At 35.5% G+C, this 25,812-nt stretch overlaps 2 protein-coding genes across 4 annotated transcripts in view; both read right to left on the bottom strand.

Moving 5' to 3' along the window:
- Positions 1-16,216, bottom strand: part of LOC136026244 (dnaJ homolog dnj-5-like) — a 92,478-nt gene extending 76,262 nt beyond the window's left edge. The window contains exons 1-2 of the mRNA XM_065702603.1: positions 16,105-16,216; positions 606-1,467 (exon numbers count right to left, since the gene is read on the bottom strand). Coding sequence (XP_065558675.1) covers positions 606-1,467; positions 16,105-16,140 — 898 coding nt within the window. The 5' untranslated portion in view covers positions 16,141-16,216. The remainder of the gene's footprint in view (positions 1-605; positions 1,468-16,104) is intronic.
- Positions 16,217-21,066: 4,850 nt separating this feature from the next.
- Positions 21,067-25,812, bottom strand: part of LOC136026243 (uncharacterized) — a 103,984-nt gene continuing 99,238 nt past the window's right edge. For all 3 annotated transcript variants that reach the window (XM_065702600.1, XM_065702602.1, XM_065702601.1), the window contains 3 exons: positions 25,605-25,756; positions 23,767-23,925; positions 21,067-21,275 (listed from right to left, as the gene is read on the bottom strand). In XM_065702600.1, coding sequence (XP_065558672.1) covers positions 21,223-21,275; positions 23,767-23,925; positions 25,605-25,756 — 364 coding nt within the window. In that variant the 3' untranslated portion in view covers positions 21,067-21,222. The remainder of the gene's footprint in view (positions 21,276-23,766; positions 23,926-25,604; positions 25,757-25,812) is intronic.

Below are 25,812 nucleotides of genomic sequence, written 5' to 3'. Positions count from 1 at the left end.
ATGAACAGCCAATGGAAAAAACAACAACAAAATATTGGTAGAACAGAATGGGAAAAAACACCAAATATACTAAAGTCACGTCTTTAAGCAGACAACCGTAGCTGAACAAGGTCATACCAGGAAACTGGGTGACTCAATAAAAAGAAATAAAAAAGACAAACATGTTAACCTAACTGTTAACCTAATTTACAGCTTTTGCAACCTACACAAAGGAGAATTATTTTTTTTAGTTTTGAAAAGATTTCAAGCAATAAATCATTAACTGTCAAACCATTAATGTACCCTAAAGAATATAAACTCAAGAAGATAACGTTTTGAAGAGCATAAAACTAATATCAGCAAACAGAAATAGGTAATAAGGGAAACATATAAATAAAACAAAAAAAGCAATAAACGTCTTATGGTGGTAAGCTTGATTGGGGATCTGTGCAAGGATTACATTTCAGGGGGGGGATAATCACAACCAAATTTTATTCCGTAATTTAAATATGAAGCACCCAAAAATTTTAGCAGTTTGGGGGGAGCCCAACACCCAAACACCAAAGACGTCCCTACCCCAGGTAATGGTAGTTGAATGTCGAAAAATTACGGGTAAGTATTCTTACCTCCTGACGTCACATCAAAATGTTTAAATTTTTTCTTTCCAGAGTCAACATTTGCAGGTAGTCCATTTGAAGTAACAAAATTGTCCTTCAGGATTACAAATTCATCGTCAACATCTTGTAAGCTTCTTTTGTCAGTTGAGCGAGTGAGACTATGAGTCGGTGTTGAAGGAAGAGAATTCCTTTGAGATATTCTATGCTTACTCTGCTCAGGAGCTTTGGGAATAGTAGTGCTCCCAGGTTTGACTGTTTCATACTGAACTGCGAATGATGTTGGTGAAATATGTCCAATTTTATTTAATGATGCTGATTTACTGAGAATATCTTTATAAGATGGTTTACATCCAACAGTCTTTTCTGGTGTCGGTGGATAGGGAGTAGGCTCCTCATTTTCTTTTTCTATTGACGTTGAATTAACTGCAAGATGAGGAGGCAGAGAAAAAGGGTTCTCTGTATGCACTCCCAAATTATGTAGATCCCATCTTCCTCCATTAAAAAGATCGTATGTTTTGTCACATCCAACAGAAGAGGCAGCAGCTCCCTGTTGAAATAACCCTATAGGTGACTGGGAAGGATTACTAGAGAATACAGATGCTCCCCCTCTGTATGAGTAGTCGTTATTTACGGATTTTTGATCTTTCCATGAGCCCGATGTTAAAGGACTGCTGTAAAACTGGGGATAAATTGAATTTGAAAGGGGGCCCCTTTGCTGAGATGATGTTATTATGTCAGTGGGGAATACACAGGGAGATTGGAAAAGAAACTGAGCTGGACTTAGTCGAATTCCTTCTTGGTTTCCCCAATAGTTGTTGCTCCCACATTCTTCTGACTGATCTTTACTCCCTTCTGATGCCATTGGTCCAACCTGTAAGATAAAAATTGTATAGTTTTTGTTGAACTCGATCTAAATATTGAAAACTAACAGACTCTTCCTTCTTGATAAGGAAAACAGATACCAAGAGGAAATTTTCTGTTAAATTGTTGCTATCACCCTTAATGGTTGTATTTGATGTTTTTAAATTTCTTAATCAATTGCCAAAAACAGTTTCCTATGTTGTGCTTAAAGAGAAGATCAGAAGGATACTGCATATAAGAAACACCTAAGTGAACTGAACATATATGTTCCTAAAACAATTGCCAAATTTAGTTTCCAAAGTTGTTCTCAAAGAGAAGATCAGCAGGATACCATAGATCAGGAATACCAAAGTGCAACTGAACATACATTACCTTAAAAATTCTCAATTCGAGAATAATTCAGGAAAGAGAGTAAAAGAGATCAATTTGAAGGAATTGACTCTCTCGACTCATACGAGGGTATTAATTTAAATGAACTGAACAAAAACAATGAAATAAGAGTCAGACAGACTCGTTTTGATAATTCAATCGTATGCTCCACTTTCAAATGAAAACTTTATCTTTTTTACTTAAGTTTCATAAAAGGTTTGGTTACTCCATGTTCCACAGAAACCTGGAGCAAACAAATTTAACTCTAACAAGAGCTAAGAGCTCATATGGCACTTGTGACGGGGCGAGAAGAGCTAAGAGCCAAGAGATCATATGGTATGAGCTCTAACAAAATTCTAAGAATCAATAGATTGATTTAAAAGGAAAATCAGAGGCTTAATGCCGGTCAGGATTTAAAATAAGAGCTCTGAGTCACGATGTCCTTCTAAACATCAAAATTCATTATGATCCGATCACCCACTCGTACATTATAAATACCTCATTTTTTCTAGTTTTTCCTCTCCCTTTAGCCCCCCAGATGGTCGAATCTGGGAAAACGACTTTATCAAGTCAATTTGTGCAGCTCCCTGACACGCTTACCAATTTTCATCGTCCTAGCACGTCCAGAAGCACCAAACTCGCCAAATCACTGAACCCCTCCCCCCAACTCCTCCAAAGAGAGCGAATCCAGTACGGTTACGTCAATCAGATATCAAGGACATTTGCTAATTCTATCCACCAAGCTTCATCCCGATTCCTCCAGTCTAAGCGTTTTCGAAGATTTCCAATTTCCCCCTCCAACTCCCCCAATGTCAACAGATCTGGTCGGGATTTAAAATAAGAGCTCTGAGACATGAATTCCTTCTAAATATCAAATTTCATTCAGATCCAGTCACCCGCTCTTAAGTTAAAAATACCTCAATTTTTTTAATTTTTCCAAATTAACACCCCCAGCTCCTCCAAAGAAAACGGATCCGTTCCAATTATATCAATCCCGTATTTAGAACTTGTGCTTATTCTTCCCATCAAGTTTCATCCCGATCTCTCCACTCTAAGCGTTTTCCAAGATTTATGTTTCCCTCCTCCAACCCCCTATGTCCCCGGATCCAATTCGAGTCGAAAATGGAGCATTTGAGACATAAGATCCTTCCATATATATCAAGTTTCATTAAGATCTGACCACCTATTCGTAAAATAAAAATACCCCAATTTTCACGTTTTCCAAGAATTCCGGGTTCCCCCTTCAACTCACCCTAATGTCACAGGATCTGGACAGAATTTAAAATTAGAACTTTAAAGCACAAGATCCTTCTAAATATCAAATTTCATTAAGATCTGGTCACCCGTTCGTAAGTTACAAATACCTCATTTTTCCGAATTACCCCCCCCCCCAACTCCACCAAAGAGAGCAGATCCGGTCCGGTTATGTTAGTCACGTATCTTAGACAGGTTTTTATTATTCCCATCCAGTTTCATCCTGATCTCTCCGCTTTAAGCATTTTCTAAGATTTCAGGTCCCCCCAACTGTCCCTCCCAATGACGCTGGATCCTGTTGAGATTTAAAATAAGAGATCTGAGTTACAAGGTCCTTCTAAATATGAAGTTTCATGAAGATCCGATCACTCCTTTGTAACTTAAAAATACGTCATTGTTTATAATTTTTCAGAATTAACCCCCCCCCCCCAATAGAGCGGATCCGTTCCAATTATGTCAATCACGTATCTAAGACTTCTGCTTATTTTCCCCACCAAGTTTCATCCTGATCCCTCCAATCTAAGCGTTTTCTATGATTTTAGGTCCCCCCCAAACTCCCGCCAATGTCACCAGATCCGGTCGGAATTTAAAGTAAGAGCTTTGAGACACGATGCCCTTCGAAATATCGAATTTCACTGAGATCCGATCACTCGTTCATAAGTTAAAAATACCTAATTTTTTTCTAATTTTTCAGAATTAACCCCCCCCCCCCAACTACCCCAAAGAGATCGGATCCATTCCGGTTACGTCAATTATGTATCTAGGACTTGTGCTCATTTTTCCCACCAAGTTTCATCTCGATCCCTCCAAGTTTTTTCCAAGATTTTAGGTTTCCCCCTCCCAACTTCCCTCCCCCAACGTCACCAGATCCGGTCAGGATTTAAAATAACAGCTCTGAGACACGATATCCTTCCAAACATCAAATTTCATTAAGATCTGATCAACCGTTTGTAAGTTAAAAATACTTCATTTTTTCTATTTTTCCGAATTAACCGGCCCCCCACTCACCCCCAGATGGTCAAATCGGGGAAACGACTATTTCTAATTTAATCTGGTCTGGTCCCTGATACGCCTGCCAAATTTTATCGTCCCAGCTTACCTGGAAGTGCCTAAAGTGGCAAAACCGGGACCGACAGACAGACTGACAGAATTTTCAATTGCTATATGTTACTTGGTTAATACCAAGTGCCATAAAAACCACATGCCCTACTCCACCCTCCCAAAGAAACACCAACATCAACACACAATTAATCAACAACACTCAAAACTTCCTTATGATTCGAATCTGTTTCTACTTGTTACTAAATTAAAAAAAAAAAAGTTTTTCCAGCTCAAATTAAGAACCAACATTAAAACAAACATAATTTTTTTTATGATGGGGTCTATTCCCTTCATCTGCCCTCGCTCTTTACGCAAAAATATTAATGCCATATAAAAATACTTCTCTTCAAAACAAACAGGTCTTTGTGTTTGAGCAGTCTTTGTTAAAGAATTGTGACAAAAAGTTAAACTTTAGCTTAAAGAGTGATGGTTGAGCAAGGAACAGCTCCATACTCTGTCCATCATTGCTCATTGTTATACATTACATTTTTTATATATACATTTACATAAATATATGTTACACAGTTATATATCGCAAATTACAATTACGCATTAAACAGTTATGCATTATTACAGTTTTTATAAAGTTTTTAAAAAAATTATTATAAAGTTAGGTGAAATGTGGGCTCTTCATTGAAGACTATTTAACCCTTTTCCTTTTATCTCTTTGTGTGAAATGTGTTGAACTATTACAGGTGGAAGTTAGTTATATGTGCTGAGCAGCTATTTAGGCATCAGGAACTGGATAATCCAAATGAATATTTAAAGTTCAGTACCCTTTGTTTAGATTTGATCAGCCCATCTTAAAGAAGCAGCTAATGGTATGTCCTGCAGTAACTCTTTGGATTCCAGGAACTGGATAATCCAGGTGTATATTTCCAGTATATTCCCCTGTGTGTAGGTTAGGTAAGCCATGCTTTTAACTGATGTTGAAATTTTTGGTGTTAAAAGCCCTTAAACAGTTTACTTTGAAGGGTATCCTGTACAGGCATTAGCACATTACATTTGAAGACGTATAGTCAATAATTCAGTGTTACATTTCTTATATTGCAGAATCTGCAAAATGACGATGAATGAGTTCCTCATTTATGAACTGTTCTGTATGTGCGGGGTGCACAGTAGCGTTGTTGTAATTGTAGATGACTGCATTTTCAAGTCATTCTCTGAAGTACCTTTGTGTAACATATGGAAGAAATATAAAAAACAGTCAAACTAATAGTTGATAGTGTTATAACGAATTTGAGAATAAGTTATGTAAAAGTTGCTTCTCTGAAATTCTTTCTAAATAAAAAAAAATTTCGTTTTTATGCAGCAGTTGCTTTACCAGTTATTTCAACTATTAGTTTTTACACATGTGGAACAGGGTATCTAGCACAGAGAAACTAAGAGTTAGATCAGCTTTTTTCAAGTACTGGAAGTTTCTCCTCCAACTTTCTCTTTCTACCAGAAATACATACCTGGAGACTGAGCATAAGCTTTGCAATATTTTAATGCAGCTGCCCAAGCTCAAAGATCATGATCGGGTAGAAGCTCTAAATGATCTTTCTAATTATGCTATGTACATACTTGATCTAAAATGCCATTTGCTGAATGATCGATTTTTGTGCTTTATACATATGTGAATATGAAGTTCCTTACTAGTAGATTTTTTTTCTTGTTGTTACTCCGCCCATTTCTTTTATTCTATGGTGGGCTATAAATAAAATTCATTTAGACATTCATATGAGAAAGCCTACAGGTTAAACTTATTTGACCCTGCACATGCTCTATGGCACATTTTCGGATAATACTTATTGGAAAATGGAGATAAGCTTAGGTTATAATTTGCCAAAGGGGCCTCTGAGAATGTTCATATACATATATCTCTGAGGAGGATGGAGTTTCTACTTTGGCGGTCAATGCTTAGGAATTTGCATAAGAAATTTCATCTGATCAATGATTACCCATAATGTCTGAGAGGCTTGGAATATACTGGAAATGTGTCATTATACACCTATAAGTAAATGCATTTTTGACAGCAAGACAATGAAAAATATCTATGTCCAACTCCCATGGCTTGACGTAGAATCTGACTGTATTAAATACTTTTTTATGTTAGAACTAGATGGGTAATTAGTTGAAACATATCCTGGGGTCATAACAATGACATTTAAGTGAATTGACATAATAGATAAACAATCAAACAATTTCTCATACATTGTAATATAAAGGAAGGGAAGATATATCCCACATAACATCTTTTCTTTCATTTTGACCCATCAATAAAAATCAGGAAATGCTAAAATGTATTTGCTTTATATATAATTTTATTTACTTCAGCTATTTTTTCCAGACATATTGGATGGGGACGAGTTCTTTTGTCAAATATGAGAAGTAAGTATTTACTATGGGAAATATTCAAATCCATGGAGGACTTAAGGGGAGTGGGGACAACAGATTCAGCCAGAGATAAGAATTTTTGTTGATCTTGAAATTCATTTGTGATGCCTCTGAACATGGATGCATATCTTAGGCAGTTTTGCAACATGCATGACCAACTAACTTTAATTTTTGAGGTAATTATTGGGAGAAACTTTTTTCATTCTAATATTGTTGATAGTCTGCTTTCTATAAGGAGAAACTTAGCAATTGGGGTTTCTAACTCTGCCTGTTAGAATCCTTGCCTCTTGGGGCTTGGAGAGCATCATGTCCTAAGCGAGGAAAAAAGGAGGGTTGGGCAATAGGCTACTCCCCTATCCTTGTAAAATTTTGGATGATTTTCGAAACAACAACGAAAAGCCTCAGACCTAACTTGATTCCTCAGGAAATGACTACTGACCTTCACCGGACATAATTTTTTACAGCAAATGAACCTTTTTTTTCTTGCGTTTTGGAATTTTAGGACTGTTAATCCTGGCACACAACCTGGTCGTCTAGAGTGTGTGATTAGAACTATTCAAATATTCCCTAAGAACATTGTATTAGTTATATGTAGCGACTTTAAAACCAAAGTTGGTAGTGATAATAGTGTCGTGCCTGGTGTGCTAGCCCAATATGCCTGGGTCTTATCAATGACAATGGAGCGCGTCTGGTTGATATGTGTGCTAGATGTAGCCTGATAATAGGTGGCTTATGGTTCCCCCGCCATAAAGTACACAGATATACTTGGACTTCACCTGACAGCACTACAAGAAGCCAGATTGTCCACTTATCAGTGAAAAAGCATTGTAGACGATCGCTGGAGGATGTGCAAACTTACCATGGTACAGATTCATACTCCAAGCACCAACTGGTGATTGCCAGTTTCGAACTTCAGCTGAAGACCATGAGGAAGTGCATAAACACTATCAAGTCCTTTGACATCCAGAAGCTCCAGGACCTGAGTCTTTGAAAAGTGTGCTGTGTAAATCTTGCTAACAGATTTGCAAGTCTTTCAACTGAAGACACCACTGCAACAGTGAACAAGAAATTGAGTCTATTGTACAATGCATGTGGGATGCATTTCCAAAGAAAACATTGGGTATGCAAAAAGAGAAGTGGGCAACAAATCTTGGAAACTTATGAATGACCTAAAAGAGGCCAAAATCATATTGGAATTGTAAAAGAGCAGAAAGTTGGAATTGTAAAAGGAAATTAGCAGAGATTTCAGAAAGCCAGCTCCTGCAATCGAATGAAAGGCTGGCCAACTTCCTACAAAAAAGGAAGACATTGATAAGAGATAAAAAGAATGCTTTAATGAGGTACTAAACTTTCTGCTGCCTAAAAACTCTGTATCCACTCTAGCTGAGTCTCCATTCTTCCAACTTGACATAAGCAAAGAATCTATAGGCTTGCTTGAAGTCAATACAGTATTGTATAAGCTTATGGAGGGTAAATCTGCAGGAGTTGACAGTTTACAGCCTGAACTCTTGAAACAGTGAGCTGAAGTCATGGCCAAGCCCCTTCACCAGACTCTTACTCAGATATGAGAAACTGAAAATATTCCCATCAATTGGAAGAAATGGGTTATTGTCAAGCTCTTTAAGAAAGGCAGAGAAACCAACTGCAATAACTGGGAGTAAAATTTTCTGCCAAGTACTACTGAACTGCATTCAGCCAAAAGTTGATGCAATACTAAGAAATGAGCAACATGGGTTTTAAGCAGGGAGATTGTACACTGTTTTGATATTTAGTTTGAGGGTACTTATGGAAGAAGCAAATGAATAGCAGAACAAGATTATTATTGCCTTCATTGAATTTTGAAGGCATTTGACTCAGTCCATAGAGACTCACTATTGAGAATACTATGTTATCATGGATTCTCCAATTTATATGATTGTCATGATATACAAGAGTCAGTTATGTGCTGTACGGAATGATGATGAGACTTTTGTTTTTGTGGAATGATGTGGAAGACTTTTGCTCTAGGCATTTTTGAGGAGAGACTGTACCATTCTGAACAATAAAATATCTATTATGAATAAAAAACTACACAAAAAGTAGAAACACTGGGGGTATTCAAGATCTCAAGGTTGGGAATTGGAATTTGTTGATCCACATTATTACATGCATCCATAAAGTCCCAAAAAGTTCAACAAAAAAGATTTTGCTAAAGAGAGAAAAAAATCTGTTGGTGAATGGTGTTTCCTGAAACTAGTCTGAGTATGAAGTATCATGTTATTCCTCCCTGTTAATAATTTCTGTTTGTAAAACGGATTGAGATATACTCAGATCCTGGACAAGACTAATAAACACGATTGGTGTTTGTGGTGATGGGCACACTATGGGTGTTGGTTACAACCTTTTAAATGAAAAAAAGTTATGAATAAATTCAGCTTCTTTTATTTTTCAATAATATATGTATAACATACCAAACATACAAATATCTGCTTTTATAGATTTGTCTTTGCATTATCAGACAAACATGCTTAAAAGTTATTTTATAGTGAAGAGAGTTAGGGTTTTTTTCCCCCATAAATGTGGCTTAAGAGCTTCTGGAAGCTGGGTTTTAGCGTTTCTCTAAATAGATTGCTTACAAAATATTCCAGTAATTATATTTGACATTTATCATAATACTTTCTGCATTAGCCTCAGCTTGAAGTGTAGCAATATATGCTGAAGGTAAGGGTTTCTTTCCAAATGCTCTATTTGTTACCTTATTAATTGTTCAATTATATAACTTTGAAGGAAAAAATTTCTGGAATGTTCTGACAATATTCTGGAAACAACAGAAAAGAAAGATATTTTTTGTTCTCTACCATATGCTCCAGGTTTGAGTGAAAAACTTAAAAGAATTTTACAAAATAATGGTTTAAAGGTAGCTTTAAGAGGTAGTAATACTTTGGCTAGTTTTTTAAATTCTGGAAAGGATGGGACTTCCGTAGAGCAACAAAGTGGGGTTTATAAAATTCCATGTAATTGTGGACGCTCTTATGTGGGACGTACTAACCAGAATTTAAAAACGAGATTGCTACAACATCATAATTCTATTTCATTGTCTTTAAACCAAAATACCAAACCTGAAGATTTCACGTCAGCCCTCTTGGAGCATATCTTTAATTTTCCAAATCATTTTATTTTGTTTGAAAATGTTTCTTTGATTTCTAGGGACCAAGGTTTAAAGCAAACTTTCAGGGAAACAATCGAAATTAAAAAAATTCTATTCAACAATAATTCCATAAACAGAGATACAGGCGAATTTGGACTGAAATCAATTTATGATAATTTACCGAGGTCAAATAAAGTAAATATCACCTCACCTAAGAGCTATGACCTCTGTCCACGTAATATGTCAGAGAATTCTAATGAACCGGAACCAAAAAGGTCAAAGAGATTGGCCTCGGCTGTTGCATTGAAAAAAAATAAGAGCAATAAACTATATGTAATTAGTTTATTAGGTATAAATTTTGTTTATTTTTATTCATGTCTTTTAGTTTTACTGCTGATGATGAACACTGTATATGTGTTCAAAATATCCAGTTAAATAATTTTATATCTATTCACTGTCAATAAAAAGGCATCATCCCTATTTTGAACTGTTTTACTTTGTTCAATTATATTGGAACAATTTTGACAACCATACTTAGGGAATCTTTGTCATGGGGATAACTGCCGGAATGTTCATTTTGCTATCAGTCTTAAGTGTTGTGTCATTCAGGATGTTCTCAAAAAATCCAAAATGCAAAGAAATGACTGCCAATATTGATTTAACCTAATGTTCATTCAACATCAATGGCACAAAGGACAAAGATCATTAAGATAGCCAAAAATTAAACGATTTTGAAGTCTTTTCTCTCCAAGAGCATTTTCTACCACAAGTCAGTATCAATTAGCTCTGTAGATGTGATGATCACAATGTTTATACAACAAATGCTCAAAAACCAGAGGGCAACCCATGGGTGGACTTGCTTGCCTAGTTAAACAATCCTTGTCCCTCACTCTTGTATTATACCCCTTGGCTGATAATTTTTTGGCTAATTAGTTTAATTAGTTAATTTGGCTTAATTAGTAATCTTGTACTGGTGAATGTTTACCTTCCTTATAACCAGAATTTAATGTCTTCTCTGACAATACTTGCAACTGTCTGCTCCTCCATCAGTAATCTGACCAAAAATATTGAAAGTCACGGATACAATTGGCTTCTAATGGGCAACTTCAACTGTGATTTATGCAATAATTCAAACCATGCTGGAGTTATTTCAGAGTCTTTAACTGCTGGTTTCTGTATTGTCCCAAAAGGTTCTAGAGACACGTACACTCATAACAGTGAAACTCTACACAACACTGACCATTGTGCATGCTCTGCTACAGTGACTTCCTCTGATATTCATGTGGACAAGGATGAGCATGATTACAACCATCTCCCAGTATCCTTAAACATCTCCATTTATTTTTTCGCAATCCTGGTTGCCCATAACTGGCAGTAAGCTTGATAAGAAGTTGTGTTATAAAAGTGAATGGAAAAAAATTGACCTTCCATTATGCATTTCTACCCTTACTGCACTCCTCTCAAATATTCAAATCCCCTTCAGCTTGCTGTGCACTAGTGCTAATTTACCAAATGCTAACTCCCTGTGAAACACAAATTGCCTACAAATCATTGCCTGTTTGAAACAGGCAGAGGCTGCTAGTGTCCCTTGTGTCTGAGTTTGTTTAAAAACTCATAGTTCCATTTGATCATCTTGGGTGAAGGCTGCCTCAATCCAAGCCGATTTTGACAAGCTGGATGACTAGTCTAGACAATGACTACTTCAATTTAATTCAAGTAAATGTAAAGTTTTACATTTTGGCAATAAAAATCAAAAACATATTTAAACCATGCAAAACCAAATAACTGGTCAAAGAGAGCCCCTAGTTACAGGTACAGAGAAAAGAGACTTGGGTGTCATAGTTGACTGCCAGTTAAAGTTTCAAAGTCATACTGAAAAGGTTGTACCTAGTGCAAACTGCGCTTTAGGGACAATTAAGCAAACATTCACAACTAGATCTCCACAAACTATCACCAAGCTATACATGGTCTTGTCAGACCAAGGCTAGAAACTGGCATGTCAATTGCATCTCCCTTCTACAAAGTGGACAAGGACATGATAGAGAAAGTACAGAGGAGAGCAACAAAGATAGTAGACAGGTGCCAACATCTTCCTTACCCAATGAGACTGCAAAACTCTGAACTTATGCAGTATGACGTACTAAAGAAAAAGGGGTGACATGATTAACACTTACAAATTGATTCACAACAATCTAATTCATGGTCTCTTTTTCATTGATTCATCACAGTGGACAAGGGGTCATTCTAAGAAGCTCATAAACATCAATGCTCAATGGAGGGAATGCCATCACTTCCTAACCAGCCAGGTAGTAGACCAGTGGAACTCCCTGAGCAATCATACTGTATCCAGTAAGACTGTCAAAGAATTCAAAGTCTCACTTGACAAGGAATGGGACACCTTGGAGTCCCAGACCAGAGCATAAACCCTAGTTAATAAAACCAACTTAATATTCAAAACAATTCCAAATCAATCCACATGGCAATTTTTGAAGAAATGCTGAGCAGTGCTACAGGATAGAAAATCCTTCAATTGCCCCAAGTTGCAATTTAAGGTAATAACTTGAGTTTGTAGATTGTAGTCTAACTTCAGTCGGTGTCAACAATCTCTTTACAACTCTTTAGAAGGAGACATCTTAAAGCAAAATGAAACACAATTTTAGATTGCCATTTTTACAGTTTTGTTTGAGTTTAAATGTGTCTAGTAGCCTAGAATTTGGGCTGTTGAGAAGGAAATAAGCTAAAAAACAATACTTGCTACAGAATATACAAAATGGCAATGGTTAAGAATTTTTTACTGTATTTGTACAGTAATTAACCCTCAACCCCCTCCTCTTACATGCAAATATAAAGCCCAAATTATATATTTTCTATAGACTAAATTACTCGTGTTTCAACCTATGTACCCTTAAATTGAATTAACTGTTTGAAACTAAGAAAAGGAAAACACTTAGTTAATATATAATTTGGGCTACATAGACAAATTAACACACAAGGTGGGAAGGAAAAAGCCTACAATAGAATTGCAGCCAAAATGGGCTAATTACAATTATTCTGTATATTATAGCTAGAATTGTTCTCTCAATACATTTGCAACTGTCCTAATTCAGCAAATGTATCACAGTTCATATAATTGACTTACCAATAAAGTGAATATATCACTTGATGCCTTTTTTATGCTCTTTACAAATATAATAATCACTTCTATTGCAAATTCAAATTTAAGCACTTTTTGAGTTTTTAAAAATGACCAAAATATAGGGTATTAAAATGGTTTAGAACAGGTTTCAAACTTTGAACATACCACTTGATGCCTTTTTTTATATTCTTTACAAATATAATAATTGCTTCTATTACAAATTCAAGTTTAAGCACTTTGGTAAAATTCTAGTTTAGTGACTTTTGGCTATCTTGGAAAGGGGTTAGGTTAGGAAAATGAATCTTTCAGGGATGGGTCTACAGGCTAAAGTATGTCCTGGGAAGGTATTTTGAAGTACCTACCTCTACTCCCTCTTCCTCTAGAGGGTCCTGACCTTTGATGATCTTTAAAAATATGTGTGTTATAAAAGTGAAACCTTTTACCTTAAATTGCAGCTTGGAGCAATATAAGGATTATCCATACTTATGATGCTCCATGAAAAAAAGAATTTGTTTGGTGTAGATTGTGGCTGTTAGATTAGACTCTTGTGGAGGACTCTGCAGCTTCCCAATTGTAAAGGAACTCCTGGCAGAGCCATTCCCTATCAAGGTGGGACTTGACCATGTCAGTTGAAGTAGCAGAAACTGTTTCTTCAGAGAGCTGGTTCCACATATTGATGATTCTTTGGCTGAAGAAGTGGCTTCTATGTCCACTTGTGTAATGCTGCATGGAGAGCTTCAATGAATGTTCTCTAGTACCAGAATGCAAGGGCTGTGCAAAGAGACCAGGAAGGTTGTTTTTAGAGAGGATTTTTTTGGTTAAAATAATGTCACCCCTTTTCCTTTGGTATGTCAGCATCAGCAGCTTCAAACGATGTAGTCTTTCTTTGTATGGAAATTTATTCATGTTGCTAACCATCTTAGTGGGACAACGCTGGACATCCTTAAGCAACTTCTTATCTTTTTTGAAGGAAGGGGCTGCCAATGACATTCCAACCTCCAGGCATGGATGTACAAGCACCTTATTTAACTTCATAAGAACTCTAGGGTGTCAGCTGGAGATGGTTCTTTTTATGATACCAAGGGTTTTATTTGCAGAAGATGAAACAGACTTAGCATGGCTGCTAAACTTTAATTGGTGATCTACAATAACCCCAAGATCTCTTTCATTGGAAACAGCAGAAAGGAAGTTGTCTTGAAGGAAATACTTATGATGCTTGTTGTGTTTGCCAAAATGGATTACATGGCATTTGTCAAGATTGAAAGTCAGAAGCCACATGTTAGCCCATCTTCCTAGACTGTCAAGATCTGTTTGAATTGATTGCTGGTCAGAGGTAGTAGCCGCTTTTACAACTAGTTTTGAGTCATCAGCATAAAGGATAATAAGATTTGAAAGAAGGGTGCATAGATCATTAACATAGAGAAGTTGAAAAGTGTTGGTCCAAGAATAGTGCCCTGGGGCATGCCACTTAATACAGTTGCAGGAGAAGAGAAATGAGGAGTTCCTTGTGAATCAAAACTCTGACACTCTGTGATCTTTCAGAAAGGAAGCCCATAATCCACTGTACAACACCTTCATTGACACCTGCAGCCCTCAATTTGATTATGAGGAATTCATGACAAACTTTGTCAAATGAATTGGACAAATCAAGAAGAATCATGTCAACAGGAAAACCCTTATCAAGCAGTGTAGTCACTAGTTCATATGTTTGGATGAGGTTAGTGTCCACAGATCTACCAGATCTGAATCCATGTTGTCATGTGGAAAGGATATTATTGACCTCAAGATGATCAATTAGAGCTTTATAAACAAATCTCTCAAGCACCTTAACAACTGTAGAGGTGATGCTTATAGGATGGTAATTTTCTGCTGAGATAAAATCTTCTGCTTGAATGAAGTACAACAATCCTGTTTTTACCTTTATAACTTGCTTAATCCCAATTTACAAGGTTTTAAAGATATGCAAATACTTTTCCTACTCAAATAACAGGAATTGCATTTTGAGAACTAAAGGCAGAGAAAAGGCAACTGGTAACCAAAAACATGTAGGCAAATTTCAGGGCCCTCTAGAGGGAGGAGGAGTGGAGTTTTGGTACTTTAAATGCATTCCTGAGATATACTTTAGCCTATAGACCCATCCCTGAAAGTTTCATTTTCCTAACCTAACCCTTTTCTGAGAAAGCTAAATGTCACTAAACTAGAATTTTGTCCAAAAGGAAAAACTTGTAGACCCATCCCTGAAAGTTTCATTTTCCTAACCTAACCCCTCTCTGAGATAGCTAAAAGTAGCTAAACTAGAATTTTACCCAAAATAATACAACATTTTTTCAGGGCCAAAATTATTTATGGTAAAATTCTAGTTAATTGACTTCTTGCTATCTCAGAAAGGGTTTAGGTTAGAAAAATGAAACTGTCAGGGATGGGTCTACAGGCTTAAGTATGCCCTGGGAAGGTATTTTAAAGTACCCGCCTTCACTCCTTCTTCCTTTAGAGGGCCTTGAAATATGCCTACATGACAGGTCTATACCTATTGAAATTTTGACAAAACAACATTTTACCTTAATTTTCAGTTACTAGTTGTTTTTTCTCTGCCTTTAGTTCTAAAAATGCTATTCCTGTTATTTGAGTGGAATTTTGAGCCATATCAATGTTTTTTTTCAAAATTTAGGAAATGTATGCATATCTTTAAAACCTTATAAAATGGAATTGGGTAGAGTTATGAAGCTGAAAACAATTTTGTTGTACTTCAATTAAGCAGAAAATCTATTTTGAAAGATTTTGCTTTTATAACACACATATTTTTAAAGGTCAGGGCCCTCTAGAGGGAGAAGGAGTGGAGGTAGTTGCTTCAAAACACCTTCCCATGACATAATTTAGTCTGTAGATACATCCCTGAAAGTTTCATTTTCCTAACCTAAACCCTTTCTGAGATAGCAAAAAGTCAATTAACCAGAATTTTACCTTATTTATAGTTCAGTTAGGTCAAAGAGTGCTTAAATTTGAATTTGCAATTGAAGTGATTATTATATTTGTAAAGAGCATTAAAAAAGGCATTGAGTGGTATGTTCACTTTATTTGTAAGTCAATTGTATGAACTGGGATATATTCACCCCTAATTCTATTCTTATATCATATGTATCTTTTTATCCTAGGATGTCTCCTTCTAAAGAGCCACTAGGCTATTATAAACTAGATTCATTTATAGGCCCTTTTAAGCTTCACTCAGCTGGGCTGAACATTCTCCTTGATATTGCGTAGAAAGCAATCTCGCTCTTTCTCACCTCTAGTAAAAAATAAACTGTGTACACCAGAGTCATGAATGGCTGTGGCTTCAGAAATGCATGAACTAGTGAATATTATTTATAGCTTCACCATTTCTTCTATTCTGTAATCAGGCGTGAACACGATAAGAGCGACATCTACTCATTTTTAAAACAAATTGAAGAAGGTGACGTGGCAAAACAATGAAAAACTTCAAACAATGAGTGAAATTGTGAATTGCAATGGACATTATAAAAAGAAGTATTTTGAATCTTCTGGTTAAATATTTTTGCCTTTCTTATGTAAAACTAGTGAAATTTTAGCTAATACTCTGTATCCTGTGTTTTTTTTTTCCAATCCCAAGAGATTTTTGTTCTAAAATGTAATATTCAACTAAAAGCTTTTGAATGAGCAATCGCAGAGCGTGAGCTCATAAGCTGATTGTCAAAGTAAAGAGCGATTAGGATACAATAAACTATTTATTTATTTTACTATTTTTATCGCCATGGCACTTCATATAGAATTAGTTGTCTCAAAAACATTGGAAAGAGCTCATTCAAATGAAAATGGAAAGTTCTAATGCACTTCTGAAGGGTAAAGTGAGATTGTAGAGTAAGTAGCCCTTCTCCAATGTCCATTAGTTTCTCAAACATGACCAATCAAAATTTTTAGGTAGTCATTTTTCTCAGCATTGCTTAAGGACCCAGTAGCTACGAATTTGCGGATAACACCCCTCCTCCCCCGCATACACTAAATTTACTTTTCCGAATGCCACCACTATTACTATTATTATTACTGCTAATAGCAGTACTGCCACTAAAGGTTTTGCTTCTGCAGCAAGTTCTGTTAAGGTTGAGGATATTGAAATGGACATTAGAGGTATTTTGAGGGTAAGTTGAACTAAATCAAGATATAATATGTGCATACAGATTGCCAGGAAGGCATATAAGCAATATTTTTGGAACAGCTGAACATATGAAGGTGAAAATTCCAAGGAATGATTAGGGGGATGTTCAACAGACCAAAAGACAACATGTACATGCTACTACTGCTGTTAATATTACTGCTACTACTGTTAATGTTACCTGATTGGCATAATTTCCCACCCCGTGGGCTTGATTTAGCAATCAGGATTGTTAGTTTTTGAGTGGGCGTGGGATGAGAATGTGAGCTTTTAAAAAAAAAAAAAACGGCTCAGTTTGACTAAAAGTTATGAACTAAGCAGCAATCTACAGTTGGCCCAAAAAATAACTGTATAGAATACAACAAATAAAAGTAACAAAAGCCTTTTTTTAATTATTGGAAGAAGAAATATTTTCAGATTTGCAGTAGATGTTATTTTTTTACCTTGGCCATTTCCAATGCTTCTTAAATTTTGAAACTAATTCAGTATTACTAAAACAAATTGGAAAACCAAGTAAAAATTACGATATTTAAAGTAACAAACACTAATTGGTGAATAAACATAAATTTTCAAATCTTGAAGAAGAAGTGAAGGATAAAAAACCTATGGGAGGCCTGCAGCATTAAGAAAAGAACCTAAAATATCACGATAAATACCCTTTAGCTGAATGATGTGTCCATCTGCCTTTCTTTCCTTTTTTATTTTTTTTTTTTACTTGAACAGTAATAATGATAATATTAAAAATCGTGTTGATTTGTCATATACATTTTCCTGGTAAGCCTTGCAGTTTTATTTATTATCAGTCTTTAGCTGCACGTATTACTTCATCTTTAAATTACCAAGGCTTTTGTATTAAGCCCCTTTCTCATGTATGCTTTGTATACACAGGTACATGATTTGCCTCCGTGCATTGTGATTTCAAAGCTCTAGAAACTCGCCGTAAATGTGAAATTTTGCGCTTTGTCTGTCATATGAATGTAGTTTTTGAGCTACACGGGGACGTGCATGGAGGTGCTCGTGACTAGCTAAGTCACTGTGTATACCAAAGCATGCGTTGAAAAGTCAAACCGACTTGTGCTTTTAGTGTGATTGAAGTTTTGACTTCCGTGGTTATGTCAACATCATATGAACAGTGCAGAGTTAAAATGACTTAGCAAATGAAAAAGGAAAAGGAAGCGGCTTGAGCACCATTCATATTCTATGAGTGTGTTCCATGCAAAAGTTGCAATTTAATTCGTATTTGCTTCAAATCTTAAAACGAATTAATCTGCAATCCTGGAAGGATTTGTTACCTGTTGCTTTCAGCCACCATTGTTTTTCGTATCTAATGAGGATTGGACAGATCTTAATGCACTTAAAACGCTCGTTAACCGTATTTAGAAAAGTTTAGTACGAAATGTAATACTAATTCGATCGTTCCAGCTGTTAATTCACTCTCACCTGGAGCGAAACCTTTAGTTTTTGCTAAATACTATTAACTTTTTGTTGGACCAGGAACACGCTCTTTATTTGATTTGGTAAGAGTAGCCTGTGACTCTCCCTCCTGGTGCACTCTTTCAGAGAACTCGCGAGATACGTTTTCTAGGCAGCTCTGAGTGGCAGAGAAAAATTTAATAGGGAGAAGGAACTCCAACGGATATTGAGATAAAAATTAGGCTTGTCGTCTATTGATTATTGATTGAAGCAACGCTTAGGCAGCGTTGCTTCCCCTTGTTGCGCACTGCTTCTACCTTATGACCTTTATGATAAGCTTAAGGCATTCAACACGTGATACGATGCAAATGGGAAATATATACCGCATAACATCAGGGTTGCCAACTTTTCGGTCCATGAAAAGTCCCCTGAGCATCCAAAAAAGTGGCAATTTAGCCAAATTATGTCCATATTTAGTCTATAATACGTTCATAATATCTCCATCTTGAAATCTCAAAAACATTTTTTTACGACTTGTGTTATTGACCAAAACGCACTTTGTAAACCTTTTTCAAAGTGGCAAGTTAATATCAAATATAATGAAAACGAAAAAATTATTTTAACACAGCAATACAGAATGAGGTAGTGTGAAAGTGAAAAACCCATAAAAATGTGTGAACAGTGATAAGTTGCTTGTGGGAGCTTAAGGCTCATCTTCCAATGAGAATTCCTCTTGACGGGTATGGTTGGCATAAAGGTCAGCATTTTCACTTCGCTTGGTAACTTTTTACCAATCAGATTAGTTCCTGCGTATTTCGTAAGGTACAATCCAGGAGTCAAGTGACACTCCACTTGACTTACCCTCCCTTTACCCTCCACACTCCACTTACCCTCCAATCCCTTTTGAATCTTAAAATGAGCACTGCAACTTTCAATTTACAATCGAATGATCTCCTTCCGAAGTTTCTGCGACAAGTCCCTGTGCAAGGTGGCTTGGTAAAAAAAAAAAAAATAGAAAAAAAATAACAATAATAAACGAATAATACATTTTGCCCACACCGCTCTTTGCTTCTACTTATAATTTCGGGTTGTTTTGAGTTTTAATTATTAAAGGAACCAATGTCTGGTGAATTTATTTCTGGATTCTCTAGACTATTTTGAAAAAAAATAGTTATCTTACGATTTCTATCAGAAACATATTTATTAGGAGAAGTATATTCATCCATCGGTACATTTTTATATAATCCTAAAAAGGGTTCATGCCAGATTTGCCTCTTACTCACTCTGACTATCTGTCTTGGCTTTTCTACAATTAACAATGGCTTGATGTCTACAACTACTTGATTTTGATTCAAAATCTGGATACTGGCGGCTCTAAAACCAAACAACTTTCGGAGCTTCTCAATTTCTTTTATTAAAGAGTTAACGATATTCGGATAAACTTTTAGATTTTTTTTTTTTAAATAGCAGTAACCGCTCCTTAGATTAAGCCATCAACATTTAGCTGGCGCCTTTTTCAGGCCCTTCTGAAGAATATGCTAATGAACTCATGTATTACCTATAAATCCATTGATTAAGGTGATAAAAATTAAGAAACTTTTATAAGAACTAATATATAATAAGTTAGGGTTGATTGGATATTACTTATCAGTTGGGGTTATCGAGATGAGACTTTGAGACGACGGGGCAAAATTTTGTATTAAATCCGTAGATTTTTTTTTAACTTAGACCTACAAGGGATAATAAATAGCATGGTTTGAGCTTTAAGAGCATATAAATAAAGCCTTCGTGACGTTTCTGAAGTTAACCCTTAACATGCATCTCCCTTTTTCATCTGAAAGGATGAGCAAACTTGCCTCAGCCCAATACTGAAAATCGTAGAAATACATTTACCAAAACAAGCACCTAATTTTTATTTCCTCGTAGCCTACATAGATCGTAAAAGACTAACTCATGTCGAAAGATAATGAGCCTATAGTTAATATTTAAATTCCTTGTAGCCATTTTTTTTTCGTTATTTTTGTCGCATATACCATGATATAACACGTCACATGTAATATGTAATATAACACAATGTATATTGCACATACACATAATATATATATGGCTTTCTGAATATGACAGTGATACCATGTTGTTAATAACTAGGCTTTTATATCACAGCTGCAGAAGTCTATAACCAATGCTATTTTCTTTTCCTTCGCCAGATTTATTTAGGCTAAGATATCATCTATCCCTATCCTGATTCACTTTTAAACTCATCCCTGAATGAATCCCTTTTCTATTAGTGACACTGTAGTCGCACAAAAATTTGTTTCCTAAAAAGGCAGTTTGACTAGTGTGCCTCAAGCCTAATTTAATCAAATAGGGCAGAGAAAAAAAAAAGGACAAATTGCACTATTATTATTTGGCTTGGAAGTAAACCCTAAATGGACACATGAAGCAGATTTATTTATTTTAATGACGTGTATATTAGTGTTATATTTAGTAAACAGATGTGCCTTTTGTCCCAGGGAGATTTGACTGTTAAAATTTGTTATAGTTTGCTTCAACCATAACCATAAATAAAAGGATTTCAGTTTTGAACTGAAATACCTTAGTGGAGCTAGAATAATTTTGTTTCAATCCTCCTCAAGTAACGAGGTTCAAATGAACATCACAGAAATCTTATCTTAAATATTTAATGAAAAAAATAGTTAGAATAGTTTAAAGGAATATCTAGTTAAAAAAAATCATTATTAAAAACTCATTATTTAATTTTAAATAGACAAGATCAGACGTCTTTCAGAGTAAAATGGATTTCATGGAGCAGCATATTCGGCTATGAATTGGAAAAGAAAGGTGTTTTGGACTCTTCTTCTGTTTCTTTCATTCCTAAAAAAAGAAAATATTGTAAGTAAAAAAATCGAAGGGAATACGATCTTCCAAGATTTGGATCCTCGGAGATTGAAAAAGTGAACGCATGAATTAGAACTCCTAGAGTCACTGCTGGTACAGCGTCTGGCGGCTATAATCAAAAGAACTAAAATACCAAAGAAAATCGGATAATTCATTTAGTTACACGGCACTATTATAGAATTGAATCTTATATTTTCTCGTAAGCGATAATTAATCAGTATTCTTGTTTTCAAGGATGATTTTAAGCCAAAATCAAGCACAGAAATGAATCTAGCACAGGTACAGGGTTTGAACCCCCCTCACCCCAAAATTTTTTTTCGACTCATAAGAACTAATGAAAATGCATATAACTAAATTTTTGATGTATTTTTCAATTTTTACCCCCCTTCCCGAACAAAATCCTGGATATGTCCTTAAGTGCAAGATTAGTTTCTTCCAGCTCCCCTCTTGCTTATCCGCTCTAATTGCATGATAGCATTAAAAAGATTGAGAAACAGGACAAAATAGAACAAATGACAATACAAAACAATCGGAATCGTAATCCTTTCAGCCAATCATAAAATACTTGAAACAAATAAATAAATAAAAATACTTCAGTTTAGATGTCTATCCTGTTCCTTGTCCTGCTAAAAAAATTTAATTTAGAAAATAAATGGTACGAAAAAAAACTTTAAAAACACATTTTTCATACTCGTCAAAATACCACAGCTTGGATAATTTGTTTTCCATCAAATTATATTTTTTCTACATCAATTCAATCAAAATACTACTATCAAATCTTATTTAAATAAAATTAGGTCTTAGCTCAATTATGCAGCAGCCTAAATGAATATTTAGCTGATTTTTGCATCAAACAAGACCTTAGCTAGTTTTTCCATAAAATACCGAATTAAAACCATAGTTTCGTTTCATCCCCATTTAGTTTCAATTTTCTGAGATCTCAAGTAAGTTCTCAATTTGTCTGCATGTCTTCCCCTGATTTTGCCACAAGTGCAATGACATCTGCAAACAAAACCGTTGAAACATCGAATGTCCTAATTTTACGGTGGGGCCCAACTACTTTCAAAAAACTTACCTTACCATTAATGAGTTCAGAGGTAAGAATACACAGGTAAGAATGAGCAAACTTGCCTCAGCCCAATGGTGCTACCGAAAATCGTAGAAATACATTTACCAAAACAAATACCTCATTTTTATCCCCTCAAAGTCTAAATAGATTGTAAGAGACCAATTCATGTCGAAGGATGAAGAGCCTTTAGTTACTACTTAAATTGCTTGTTGACTTTTTTAGACTTGTAGACTTTTTTAGACTTTTCTGTTCGTAATTTTATCGCCATCCTTTATCTATCGGGCATTTTAAGGATAAAATATACACCCACCGTCTTTACTATTTCACACAGGGTTCGAAAAATGGAAATATTAGATTCTGTTCATGGACTTGGTCAAACGATGTAAACCAACACTAAGTTAAATAGCCTCAAACTAACTGAGATTAAAGTACTCTCCAACAGGTTATAGATTCTTTCTGGTAGACCATATAGCCAAGGAGATTTACTTAGAATATTCTGGAAATTTATTTACTACTTCCTCCACCTCTTTTTTGGTATTTTGTTTTATTGAGAGTCTTTCCCTAAATACTGAAATACTCAAGGCCCAAGAGAAAGTGAAAAATGCAGTATTAGAGATTAAAAAGTAGGCTAGAAGACAGAGAATCAGCCTCATGGTGCTGGCACCAAGAGCTTTCAACTGTTTATTTTTTCAATAGACCTGCTAAAGAGTTTTGGTGAAGATTATTATTTTCAGCTCAAATTACTAATTGAGTAGCAATTTGTGCTTAGATGCGAACAATATTTTTCCAATTAGTAATAATTACAGGAATCTTAATGATTTTAATGGCTTACAAACCTATCCACTATGCGGTATTTAAGGGATGTGATGGGAATTTCTTCTTTTTTTCTAAGGAATCGCGGAAATTCAAGGAGGATTGGTTTAATTGTGATAATGATGAGCTGTTCCGCGGGTTCATCAGCTCAACATCTCCTAGGGATAGATTCGCAAAAGGTGATTTTATTTCAAAAGGTGTAGAAACCTTTAGAAGGCTTAGAAGTTTTAGAAGCAGTAGCGGTTTTAGGCCTCATAATCGGGTAGGGGGGCAGGTATAGCAGAAAAGTGTGAAAATATAAAATAAAAGGATATAATTATTAGATGTCAGAAAACTGTAGGGGGACGGTTGCAGCTGCCCCCCTCCTTTCTTAGGAACAGAACCCCACTTTATATATGGTTTAAAAGGCTTAGAAGCCCATAATTAGGAAATTTTGACTTACTTAAATTAGTAGCTTTCTTATGTCTTCTTGCGACATAAATTTTTACCCCATTGTAGTGGGATTAAACAGCACTTCTTCAAGGACAACCACCGACATAAAATCTAATTACAACAGATAGTAGAAAGTCACAGGAAAAAACTTACGCTGTATCCTCTTGCTTTCAATTCGTTTCAATACAAGAACGTCAGTCAACCAATAGCATGTGCCAAATAGTAAAGCTGCATATGCGAGTATCTTAAAAGTTTCCCTTGTCCCAAAACGAGATATGAGAATTCCCCCAACAAATGCACCACTGCTTCTGCCTGTAAAAGACACTAGCCTTTTATTTGAATTAGTAATCCTATTTTTGTATAGTAACACAGACGGATTTTTGTCAATTTTTTGTTTGTGGAAAAAAAAATTTCTCCATGCAAAACTAATTTTTTTTTATCTTTTCCTATTCTGTTTTTGTTATTATATGTCGTTAATTTTGATATTCCTTTCTCATTTTCAGGTGGATCAAGACATCTAAATTCAAAAACAATTACCAAGTACGGCGTTCACCGGTGAGGATGGATCGACCCTTCTGCTTGGTCCACTTTAGTTACCAGCTAATTTCACTTGAAAATCTTCACAGGAAAACGGTAAGTTTAAGTGCAGCTTCAAAGAACTTCACTTCCTGTCTTTAGCTCCCCCTAACTATCCCTAAGTACTATTTTCAGGGTATTGCTCTAACAAAGACAAAATGAGGAAAGGGACTTAACTGAAATGAAAAATTGTATTTCAATTTATTGCTTACTTGTCTTTAAAACTATTTCGCAAACTTTAGTCCCGCTTCAAACATTTCTAGCAGACACTTTTCTTGCTAATCTGATTTAATTGATATTATGGTCTATTCAATTTTATCCAAATTCAATTAAAACGAAAGTCGACACATTTCCAAACAATAATGTGAAATTCAAATTGAAATTTCTTATTTATTGTGAAAAGAGGGGAAGTAAATGAATGAAAAATCTAACTAAAAAAAACTGCTTTAAGAACAGTACTTTATGCCATGCACATGCTCTCATATATGGAGTAATTTCCACTCAGAAAATTTTCCCAGACAACTCCCCTTGGATAAACCACCCCCCAAACATAACTGACCTGCAAAAAGAATGTAAGACCAATGACAAGAATTCTGGGTGTGAATCCAAAAATGTATTTACGGAAAACTTTTTATGGACTCGGCTAAACACACAACACATCAAGAGTTTTCAAGAGCCTATTAAATCATAATATATCGAACTTCAATGTGTCATCAATCTTGCTCCTAATAACCTATATTACTATTAGTATAGATGATAAGAGGTATCACTTACATATCCCCGCATGGCTGGTAAACAGATAGACCCACTTAATCAACCGAATAATTACATACTTACAAATATTGTAATCAGTTTTTCGACATAAAACTGATCATTATGGAATCATGATTTTTCATCTCTTACAATTAATAATTAATCCGTAAATCATGCTAGATGAGACAGTTAAATCCAAGATGGCCTCGTTGATCTAGGTCTCGTTTTAATGCTGATACCTTTATGAACTCAATTAACCTTAAGAGCAGCCCTGTTATTATAAAAGTATCCATAAATATTGCGGAATCAGACTGTTAGCATAGAGCTGACATCTTTGGCATTTGGATCAATAAAAATAACAGACAAAACCAGTCCTTTTTCAACTGCGACCAAGGGCGTATCCACGATTTTTGTTCGGGGGGGGGGGGTATTTTTCTCTCGATCTTTCGCCCACTCATCTTCCCACTTTCGCTCTCTTCTTCATATGAAGAACGAAAGGAACGTCTCTGTTTTAGTGCATTTGTGCAAAGCCTAAATTCTGATTAAACAACTTATCACATGCACAACGTAATGTGTTAAAACTTGACTGGAATTCAAACAGTGTTTAGCTATCATCCGACTTGATATTCGTAGGAAATTCATGTTTAGACTATGTAACTTACCAAGCTGGTAATGAGTAGAACAATACACTGCAGTCAGGGTTGCCAGAAGCCCTTTTGGCGCTTTGATTGAGCAGAATTTGCATGCTGCACTGTGTAACATATGGTAAGACAGGAATTTTAGGCACTCCAGCACCAAAGTATTCCATGGGTTTCTAGATAAAAGAAAAAGATTTAAAAAATAATTGAGGTTAGTATACAACAGTTTAAT

The sequence above is a fragment of the Artemia franciscana genome, chromosome 4, assembly GCF_032884065.1.
Source record: "Artemia franciscana chromosome 4, ASM3288406v1, whole genome shotgun sequence".
NCBI classification, from domain to species: Eukaryota; Metazoa; Arthropoda; class Branchiopoda; order Anostraca; family Artemiidae; genus Artemia; species Artemia franciscana.
This window is presented reverse-complemented; position numbering and strand designations above follow the sequence as displayed.